Source organism: Elaeis guineensis, chromosome 6 (genome assembly GCF_000442705.2).
Source record: "Elaeis guineensis isolate ETL-2024a chromosome 6, EG11, whole genome shotgun sequence".
NCBI classification, from domain to species: Eukaryota; Viridiplantae; Streptophyta; class Magnoliopsida; order Arecales; family Arecaceae; genus Elaeis; species Elaeis guineensis.
This window is the reverse complement of record NC_025998.2, coordinates 24,987,394-24,998,779: the sequence shown is the minus strand read 5'-3', so window position 1 is coordinate 24,998,779 and position 11,386 is coordinate 24,987,394. Positions and strand designations below refer to the sequence as shown.

Sequence of the window (11,386 nt, the reverse complement as noted above, 5' to 3'; positions counted from 1 at the left end):
TTCTTCTCTCTCCTCTGAAATAGTTATTAACCAGTTAACAGCTGATATTTACTTTATTTTATGAAATTTAAAATATTCATTATAAAAAATAATGATTGCTATAATAAATATTGTGACGGTGTTATGGTAGAAAATAATGGTCTCAACTATAGATGACGAGCTATCGTCAAGTCATTGCTCAATAAATTACAAATTGATTTTTAGATGATAAATTTTTTTTAAAAAATTTAAAATTCAGAAATATTATTTTATTTATAAAATCGATCGAAAGGCATATATAATGACTGTTATATAGGGCCGTTATTTTAAACCCTGTTCTCAGTCGACCCGAATTTAACCTGACCTCACCTGATTTGGGTTCACCCTTCCTCCGTTCGTACTGACGGTGAGGCGAACCGGCCTTTTCTCTCACAATCCCAGACGCCCCGAGGCGCATGGCATCCGCTTGCGGCGGAGCCGCTGGACGGAGCAGCACCGACCCTGCCGGCGGCGGCGGCGGAGGCGGCGGAGGAAAGAGGTGGGAGGACCTGAATCGTGACCTCCTGATCGCAATCTTCGAGAGGGTTGGGTTGGCGGACCTCGTCGCCGGCGTCCCCTTCGTCTGTTCCTCGTGGCGCGACGCCTCCCGCGACCCCCTCTGCTGGCATAAGCTCGACTTCCGGGACTGGGACTCCATATCCCTCCGCCTCGACCGCCAACGCGACGAGGTCCTTGACTTCGCCGACCTCAATTTCTCCATCAGCCGCGCCCGCGAGAACGTCGACTCCATCTATTTCCCTGACTTCGCCGACGATATCGATCTTCTCGGAACGTGATCCATCTATTTCCCTGCCTTCTCCGAAAGGTGATCCATTTCACGTGTAGTTTAGAGTTAGGGTTTTTGTGTTTCTTCGATTTTTGCCCAATTTTCTCTGGGTTTGCCGTTTTGCCGCTGGTTCTCTTGGGGAAAAAACGATTTTAAGGTTCTTCTTGGTAAATTTTCGGATTTGCCTAGGGTTTTATTTTCTTCATGTGATGAGATTTGGAAAGGCATCGTTTTATCTTCCTTTGAATTTTATTGTGGTTGAATGACTTGATCTTTCTATCGGAGTTGTGGAATATTTATGAGGATTAAAACTAGACTTGGATTTTATGGGCTATATCCAGATAGCATCTGGGCCTCTTCTCTTCCATCGGACCATTCTAACTATGAGATCCCGGGAATTTTGCCTAAATGTGAGATGGAATAAGAATTTTGTTTCTTTCTTTACACTGTAAAAGGAAAAAGAAATGCCAATTTGTTTGGTTTCTAAGTAGGTATTTATGGAACCTGCCATTCTTTCCACTTTTTATGGAATATGGGAAATGTTGGTATATTTTGTTTGGGAGGCATAGATGTTTGTAATCCAACATATATTCTGTATGTGTCTTTTGGAATTTTCAGGTGTCCAGAGTTGACTTATTTCAGCCTCCCAAATCCGCATGTAATGGAGCATAAATTCTGTGAGGCTGTCAGCAAACTTGAGTTTCTCAAGGGCATGGCAGTGGACGAGAGTGTCATCAGCTGCAAAGTGCTTCAACATGTTAACCAGTGCTGTAAATACTTTACCGAGCTGAGCGTGTTTGCTGAGAATGTGGATGAAGAGAAGGCATCCATTATCTGCAAATCTCTCCCGGACCTTCGGAAACTTGAGATAACCAATTCTGCCATCTCAAGGCAGGCCATAATTACTTTTCTAGATGAGTTGAAGGCGCTGGAGCACCTTGACATTTCTGGGTATGAGAATTCTGGTATAACTGATGCGTTCCTCGAGAAGGCTTCACGTCTGAAAGTTTTCCTGTGGGACTCGAGATTTGACTTGGGTGAGTTTATGGACTGTTCAAATAATGAGAAGGATGATTGGCTCCTTAAGATGCCTTGTGGGTGCATGCTGGATCGGAAGGTCATGGAGTGGCTGGCAGAGCTTTCTTGAGATGCATTTAAGCAGGTTGCAAATGGATTTTTTTTTAGATTGCAGGTATGAATCGATGAGGAAGATCCTTTTATCATTTCAAGTTAGAAGATGAAATTGCACTTCTTATTGCATTTTGGTGTATATATTTTGCTTGGATTTTTTTTTTTATTAATTCTTTTAGCAATACTCCGGATTTGAACTCTAGCCCTCTTGAAGGTAAAAAATTTACAGGTAGTTGGAAGGTTTTCTCCAGTAAAATCTGTAAGTTTTGGATTATAGTTCAGTCAATATCCTGGTACATTCAAGATGCTTTGCTCAAGGCACTATCTTTGTTACTTATATGCTTAACCGTATTTTTGTTGCTTCTCGATCTGTAAATCATTAGATTGTTCATTTTTTAATAAATCTTGCAATATTTGTATAGCCTTTTGCTAGTTGTTTCTATGAGAAATGCCACAATGCTGAGGCAAACGAATTGGACGTGAAGATTGTAATTAGGAATAAGGGAAACACATCAAAGATGCATCACTTAATATCAGTTCTTGGTGGGGCCTGGTCCTGTGTTTTAGATTCCAATTATTTTGTGAGAGATATTTCTGTATAATGTTGTTGGATTGGCTTTATATTGGTTGCTGGTTGTGTTTTCCAACTCCTCTAGTACTTTCAACAATTAGAAAAGAATGTCTTTATTGAAAAGACATGAAAGAAATCATTTCAGTCCAAACTTTTTTGACACAAGATGTGATGGTACTTCAAATTCAAAGCACGTAATAGTTTCAAATTCTAGTATCAGAAGTGGATGAGGAGTCTTTCTGGGTTGTAGAACCAAAACGAAGCGGCAGAACTGAAAGGGAAAAGGGTCGGGACAAGGAATTCATCTTAACACAAATTAGTCTAAATGAGGGAAAGGAACTCTTCAATTAGAAGTATAGTATTAAGGGCTCAACCCTCTATGGTGGAAGGATCTTATGCTTATTGATCAAATTGAGCTGCGGCTGCTCAAATAAAGTTAATCATTGTGAATGTACATATTGTTTGATGGTGGGTGATTAGCTGTCTTTTCTTTGATATTGGCAGGTTATGGGAGCGACAATATTGGATGAGTTGTTGTGGGTTAGCTTGATGCATTGGTGATCTGATTAATGAATAGATAGATGTTTCGGATATATAATTATTTACATGATTGCTGAATAATATTGTTTGTTTTGTGAAGAATCCCAATAAGCAGATTTCGTCAAAGGAAATTTGTTGGTCAAGTTGTGCTATTCAGAACTTTGATTGCATCAGAGATCCCTCCTCTTATGGAAGAATAAGATTTTTTTTGATTGGTTCTTCCTGGCCACAATAATTAGGAGGGTATTCTATCAGCGAGAAGCAATGGTTCATGGAATGGTTTCAGAATTCACTGTAATTACTGATTTCCATGAAGGTGGGTTTGGGGGACGCCCAATCATTATGTTCATTGGAATTCTGAGATCTTAGTTCTTCTGGTAGAATTAATTATGAATTCCTATGCTCTTTAAGAGTTTGATATAGCAGTTTTCATGGTTCAATGCTGAACCAGTTCAGGTGACTGGTCAGATCGACTGGTTTGAAGGCTTAACATGGCATGGCAATCATTTTTGCATCAAGAAAAACATGGCAGTCATTTCGGTTCACTGAATGGCTTAGCAGTGGTTAGTGCTTAATTGTGTAAATGATCATTGGAGTATGCAACATAGCTGCATTATGTATGGTAGCATGTGAAATGTGCATACATCATGTATACATGACAAAGAAGTACACATGCATCTCTATGTGTGTGGACACCAATACTGTATCAGACATCAAGAAAAGTACAATATGTCATCTCAAAAAGGTTGTCCGTGTGAGGTCTACTTTGCTTCCCTGGTAGTTACAACTCTGCAGATATCTAATTGGTCTGCACAGCGTTATTAAGTGTTGTGGCTGGGTGCAAGGAGCAATTTTACTGCAAAGACGTATATGTGAATGTGGAAATTTCGGATCTAATTTTTCCTTTTCCTGCTGTTGGTCACAGCCAGTCACATAAGCAGGAAAACAACGTGCATTGTCATCTGCAGTTCTAAGGTGTAGTAGTTTGTCTTATGTAATTATTAGACACACATACAAAATAAACGAAAAATGAAAAATAAATCCATTCTTGCAGCATAATGTGAATTGCGGCACTGTTAGCTGGTAGCAGCAACTTTAAGAAACTTTGAACACGTGGGTTTTTCTTTTTAGAATGAGGAAGTACAAAATACATAGTTATTTCAATATATTGATATAAAAGTATGAAATAAAATATAAATACATATTTATGTAGTTTGTAAGTATATTTTTTAATTGATAAATGAACTTTATTCTTTTTTTTTAACCTCTTTCAAGGTAATGCTTGGGTTCTTAAATGCAAGAGAAAAAAATAAATTAGCTATGTTGAAATGGTTGAGGAAAATCTAATAAAGAGTAGAGATGGAGAAAAAGAAAATATTTGCTTTCAAGAGAAGAAATGAAGAAAACGTGTATATAATGGATCAGATTCAAGCTACACTGGTATAACTCTTGTAGAAGTGCACCTTTTTTAATGGGATGATAGCATATTTCACATCAATAATTCAAGTCATTGAATATAATCTATTATTTCTAAAGTAGTTAGATATCCAAAATTCTATAATTATGGAAGTCCTAACCTATGCATCAATCAAAAGTTGCATAATTGAAATATTATGAAATAATATATCATATTTCACCACTTAAACTATGAGGATCCAAAATTACATGATTTTTTATGTATAAATAGTTTAGAAGTAATAAATTATATCTAATGGCTCAGATTATCAATCTGACCTATATATAGTCTTCTTTGAAGGTGCTATGCTCATAAGTTTATAGGGCATTGAACAAAATGATATCATTATTGTGTTACATCTATTAGTGCTTATTGCAGGAGATAATAAAAAAAAAACAAAAAACTTTATCCAATTGTAATTGATATGATGAGCCAAGAGGGCACTTTCCCATTTGGAGTGAAACTTGCAAATATGGACTGATAACTGAATTTCAGTTCCTATGGACAATTGGAATTGTTGAGGCAATGAATATTATGCCAGACCCTTGGATGTAGGTTATTCTACTCAGCCATTGGCGTACTTATATCAATATGAATGTTGATCCTTTTGATTTAAATATTGGTGCTTTATTGACTATTCATAGGAGATGGAATGTAAATCGTTTGGCCACATTTTTTCAATGCTGATATGATGAACCAAATCTATCGAATCCCTGTGGTGCGAGGCACTTGCTTTGATCAATTCACATGGGGCTTAAATAGGCTTAATAGTATCTTCATGAAAGATATGTACCATCTTGTGGAGATGCCTTCGTATATGGTCATTCTTTTCATATTTTAAGGGGGGTTGGAAGTTATATGTTCCTATTGCGAGTTAAATTTTTCTGATGAAAATTCTTGGGATAAAACTATTTTGCAAGAGTGTTTTAAGCCAAAGGGGTATCCTTAATATTGATTTTATATGTTGTGATCTGTATTCTGATAATATTGACAACTGCCATCATGTCATTGGGGCCTATCCCTTTACTGTTCAATGATGGTCCCCTGAGTGTCTCATGCAACCTTTGATTACTCAATCTTTGCTAGCCTTGGAGGTTTTCCTTTTCAATGCCAAGATAGAGACAGTTATCCACTTGCTGGTTGGTATATAGCATGGTTGATCTGGTCAGCTAGAAACATGCAGCTGTTTCAATCTTCTCAGTTAGATCCAACCGATTTGCTAAGAAAATGTTGTTCTTTTTTGGTTAATGCATCCAAGCATTAAGTCTATCAATCCTTCAGGACTCATTCAAGGCTTTGGGGTGGTCTTCATCTGCCTCAATAGCAATTATATTATCATCCTTTTATCACATGGTTGGCCCCTTCCCCTGGAGTATTAATGCTAAACTATGCTAGGCTCTAATGCTGCTATAGGGTTCATTCTTAGAGATCCTGAGGACCGGCTGGTGGTTGGTGGCAAATTGTCCCACCACCCCCTAACTCTATTCCTTATGCTGAAATGGTTGCTACTTGGCTTGGGTTATATTTTGCCTTTGACCCTTGCCTGGTGCAGGAATTTTGGTTTGTGGGAGACAACCACCACCATTTAATGGATTAACAAGTCTTCTATTCACAAATCCAAGCATAATCCCCTGGTGAAGGACCTCTTGGTATGGCAAAGGGATGTTATAGACCTTCTTGGTGACCCTTGTTCCCCATGAAAATAATCAAGATTGGTGATTGGTTAGCGGGCCAGGCACTCCAAGACGACTTAGTTCTTCAACGAGGTGATTCCCTACCTCTTTTATTGGATAGGATCTTGATGGTGGGTGCCTATGGCAATGTGTTTGTAAACTCTATTTTGTTGCATAGCATGCTCAAATTCTGTAGTCCCGTTGTAGACCTCGAGTTGGGGCAACTTGAAGTGTTGAGGGAGTAGCTCCTATACTATCCTCGGGGCGAAGGGTGGCTCATTATTGAACCCCTTGTAGGGCTGTGCTGAGAAGTTATTATTAAATGCATTTTCAATCTTCTTATTTATCCTCTCATCGAGTGTCCAGAATCGTCTTTCGATGGCAAGATCTCAGACGGTGCGGTCTCGGAATACCAGGGAGAATGACGATTAGGGGTTGAATCATACCCCGATTATGGACTAGGAGATCACCGTCCGACCGGCTGTTGGGCCCTAGGATGGCTCTAGTGAGTCTGCCTCTTCTCTGGGCTCCGAAGAGGTGTACGTGGCTTTGGCTGTAGTGCGGGCACCACCGTGGGAGACGTCGATGGTGCCACCAAGAGAACCACTGGTTGCACTACCGAGGGAGGTGCAGGGGCAACCTGAGTAGGTTGTAGCGTCATCGATGGAGGCGTCAGAACAATCTAGACCGTTTGAATAGCGGCTATCAGATTTTGAACTTGCTGAAAGGGCAAGTTGAACTGGTCTGCCATGACCAGTACTGGCTGGATTGGCGGAGGAGTCACCATCATTGGTGGCTGCGCGTGGCAGGAGGAGGCGGCATTGAAGAGACGAGATGATATTCGTTTCGGTGGAATGATAATGCGAAAAGTAGGCCCTTCCTCTATCTGTTACTGTTCATTACCGTCGGGTCGGAAAGCGGATGTTTGGTCCTTGCACAGGGAATGCTAGAGTGATCTGTAAAAGAAGTTCAAACGGGAGGTTTTCGCTCCTGCGAGGACTCTCCGACGCTCAAATCAGGTTCAGAGAGCAAAGAGAGCAGCCACGAGTTCTCTGAGAGGGATGGCTTCACTTATCTTGGTATTCAGAATTTTGGTGATTTATAAAGAATGTCGTCAAATAGTTGGTTGGACAGCTATGAGATCGTGCAATCCCGAGACTGCAAGACCGTTCAACATGCCACAGCGGGCTAGATATTTCAGTCCTCAATCACTCCTGCGAAATCAGGGGAGTTGGTTATGCTTGAGCCCATCCACTCAGGGTGGACAACTGTAGCACGTGTCCAGGAGCTGATCGGCTAAGGCTATTGAAGACTGGCTGAGACACATAACTGTGTAACAGACCAGAGGTAAATAGTTATGCTCTACATACCTCAGTTCTGTGTTAGGATTGGCGACTGCATGGATAGCCTGCTGATTAGAGGTATCAATGACAACATGCCAGATCCGAGGCATTCAGGATACTACCATAATAGGACCATTCTTTGTAACTATGAGATCCGGAATTTTGCCTAAAGGTGAGATGGAATAAGATTTTTTTTTTTTAACACTGTAAAAAACAGAAAGAAGCCAATTTGTTTGGTTTCAATGTAGGTTTTTATGGAACCTGCCATTCTTTTCACTTCTTATGGAATATGGGAAATGTTGGTATATTTTGTTTGGGCGGCATAGTTGTTTGGAATTCAACATATATTCTGTATGTCTTTTGGAATTTTCAGGTGTCCAGAGTTGACTTATTTCAGCCTCCCAAATCCGCATGTAATGGAGCATAAATTCTGTGAGGGTGTCAGCAAACTCGAGTTTCTCAAGGGCATGGCAGTGGACGAGACTGTCGTCAGCCGTAAAGTGCTCCCGCATGTTAACCAGTGCTGTAAATACTTCACCGAGCTGAGCATGTTTGCTGAGAATGTGGATGAAGAGAAGGCATCCATTATCTGCAAATCTCTCCCGGACCTCTGGAAACTTGAGCTAACGAATTCTGTCATTTCAAGGCAGGTCATAATTGCTTTTCTAGATGAGTTGAAGGCGCTGGAGCACCTTGACATTTCTGGGTATGAGAATTCTGGTATCACTGATGCGGTCCTCGAGAAGGCTTCACGTCTGAAGATTTTCCTGTGGAACTCGAGATTTGAGGTGGGTGAGTTCATGGACTGTTCAAATAATGAGGAAGATGACTGGCTCCTTTAAAGGCCTTGTGAGTGCATGCTGGATCGGAAGGGCATGGAGTGGCTGGCAGAGCTTTCTTGAGATGCATTTAAGCAAGTTGCAAATGGATTTTTTTTTTTCCAGATTGCAGGTATGAATCGATGAGGAAGATCCTTTTATCATTTCAAGTTAGAAAATGAAATTGCCTTGCAATTTTTATTGCATTTTGGTGTATGGATTTTGCTTAGATTTTTTTTTTTCAATAAATTTCTTTAGCAATACTCTGGATTTGAACTCTAGCCCTCTTGAAGGTAAAAAATTTCGGGGCAGTTGGAAGGTTTTCTCCAGTAAAATCTGTAAGTTTTGGATTATAGTTCAATCAATATCCTGGTACTTTCAAGACGCTTTGCTCAAGGCACTATATTTGTTACTTATATGCTTAACCGTATTTTTATTTCTTCTCAATTTGCAAATCATTAGATTGTTCGTTTTTTTAATAAATCTTGTAATATTTTTATCGCCTTTTGCTAGTTGTTTCTATCAGAAATGCCACAGTGCTGAGGAGGTGAACGAATTGGACGTGAAGATTGTAATTAGGAATAAGGGAAACCCATCAAAGGTACATCACTCTATATTGTCTGTTGGTTGCGTTTTCCAACTCATCTAGTTCTTTAAGCAATTAGAAAAGAATGTCTTTATTGAAAAGACATGAAAGAAATCATTTCAGAGAAAACTTTTTTGACACGAGATGTGATGGTACTTCAAATTCAAAGCACGTAACAGTTTCAACTTCTAGAATCAGAAGTGGATGAGTAATCTTTCTGGGTTGTAGAACCAAAACGAAGCGGTGGATCTGGAAGGAAAATGGTCGGGACAAGGAATTCATCTTAACACTAATTAGTTTAGATGAGGGGAAGTCAGTCTTCAATTAGAAGTTTAGTATTAAGGGCTCAACCCTCTACGGTGGAAGGATAATATGCTTATTGATCAAATTGAGCTGTGGCTGCTCAAATGAAGTGAATCATCATGAATGTACATATTGTTTTGGTGGTAGGTGATTACCCATCTTTTCTTTGATATTTGCGGGTTGTGGGAGCAACAGTATTGGATAAGTTGTTGTGGATTAGCTTGATTGGTGATCTGATTAATAAATAGACAGATGTTTCCGATATATAATTATTTAATGATTGCTAAATAATATTTTTTGCTTTGTGAATAATCCCAATAAGCAGAGTTCTCCGATGGAAACTTTTTTGTCAGGTTGTGCTATCCAGAACTTTGATTGCGTCCAAGATCCCTCTTCATACTGAAGAATAAGATTTTTTGATTGGTTCTTCCTGGCCACAATAATTAGGAGGGTGTTCTATCAGCGAGAAGCAATGGTTCATGGAATGGTTTTAGAGTTCACTGTGGTAATTACTGATTTCCATGAAGATGGGTTGGGTGGACGCCTAATCATTTTGTTAATTGGAATTCTGAGATCATAGTTCTTCTGGCAGAATTAATTATGAATTTCTCTGCTCTTTAAGAGTTTGACGTAGCAGTTTTCATGTTTCAATGCTGAACCGGTTCAGGGGACCGGTCAGTTCGATCAGTTTGAAGGCTTCACATGGCAGTCGCTTCTTACATCAAGAAAAACATGGCAGTCGTTTCGGTTCACTGAATGGCTTAGCAGTGGTTAGTGCTTAATTATGTAAATGATCATTGGAGTATGCAACTGGGTGCAAGGAGCAATTTTACTCCAAAGACATATTTGTGAATCGGATCTAATTTTTCCTTTTCCTGCTGTTGGTCACAGCCAGTCACATAAGTGGGAAAGCAGCATGCATTGTCATCTGCAGTTCTAAGGTATAGTAATTTGTCTTATGTAATTATTAGACATACATACAAAATAAACGAAAAAGGGAAAAAGAAAGCCATTCTTGCAGCACAATGCGAATTGTGGCACTGTTAGCTGGTAGCAGCGACTTTAAGAAACTTTTAACACATACGTTTGTCCTTTTAGAATGAGGAAGTACAAAACACATAGTTATTTCAATATATTAATATAAAAGTATGAAATAAAATATAAATTCGTATTTAGTTAGTTTGTAAGTATAATTTTTAATTGATAAATGAACTTTATTCTTTATTTTTTTAACCTCTTTCAAGGTAATGCTTGGGTTCTTAAAAGCAAGAGAAAAAAATAGATTAGCTATGTTGAAATGGTTGAGGAAAATCTAATAAGGAGTAGAGATGAGAAAAAGAAAATATCTGCTTTCAAGAGAAGAAATGAAGAAAATGTGTATATAATCGATAGGTTCGAGCTATATTGGTATAACTCTTATAGAAGTGCATGAGACGATAGCATATTTTACATCAATAATTCAAGTCATTGAATATAATTTATTATTTCTAAAGTAGTTAGATAACCAAAATTTTGTAATTACGGAAGTCCTAACCTATGCATCAATCAAAAGTTGCATAATTTAAATATTATGAATTAATATATCATATTTCACCACTTAAACTATGAGGATCCAAAATTACATGATTTTTTATGTATAAATAGTTTAGAAGTAATAAATTATGTCTAATAGCTCAGATGATCAATTTGACCTATATATAATCTTCTTTGAAGATGCTATGCTGATAAGTTTATAGGGCATTGAACAAAATAATATCATTGTTTTGTTACATCTATTAGTGCTTATTGCAGGAGATAATAAAAAAAACCGAAAAACTCTATCCAATTTTAATTGATATGATAGGCCAAGAGGGTACTCTCCCATTTGGAGTGAAATTTGCAAATATGGACTAATGACTCAATTTCAGTTCCTATGAACTATTGTAATTGTTAAGGCAATGAATATTATGCCAGACCCCTGGATGTAGGTTTTTCTACTCAGCCATTGGTCTACCTATATCAATATGAATGTTGATCCTTTTGGTTTAAATGTTGGTACTTTATTGATTATTGATAGGAGATGGAACGTAAATCATTTGGCCACATTTTTTTAATGCTGATATGATGAACCAAATCTATCGAATCCCTGTGGTGCGAGGCATTTGCTCTGATCATTTCACA

The 11,386-nt window shown here is 38.5% G+C and overlaps 1 protein-coding gene and 1 pseudogene across 1 annotated transcript; both read left to right on the top strand.

Annotated features, from left to right (window-relative positions):
- Nucleotides 1-327: 327 nt before the first annotated feature.
- Nucleotides 328-2,253, top strand: LOC105036938 (F-box/LRR-repeat protein At3g48880-like; annotated as a pseudogene).
- A 142-nt stretch (nt 2,254-2,395) lies between these two features.
- Nucleotides 2,396-8,737, top strand: LOC140858544 (uncharacterized). The gene is made up of 2 exons (XM_073259392.1): nt 2,396-7,691; nt 7,893-8,737. The coding sequence occupies exon 2, from the start codon at nt 7,936-7,938 to the stop codon at nt 8,359-8,361; it is 426 nt and encodes a 141-aa protein (XP_073115493.1). The 5' UTR covers nt 2,396-7,691; nt 7,893-7,935; the 3' UTR covers nt 8,362-8,737.
- Nucleotides 8,738-11,386: the final 2,649 nt, after the last annotated feature.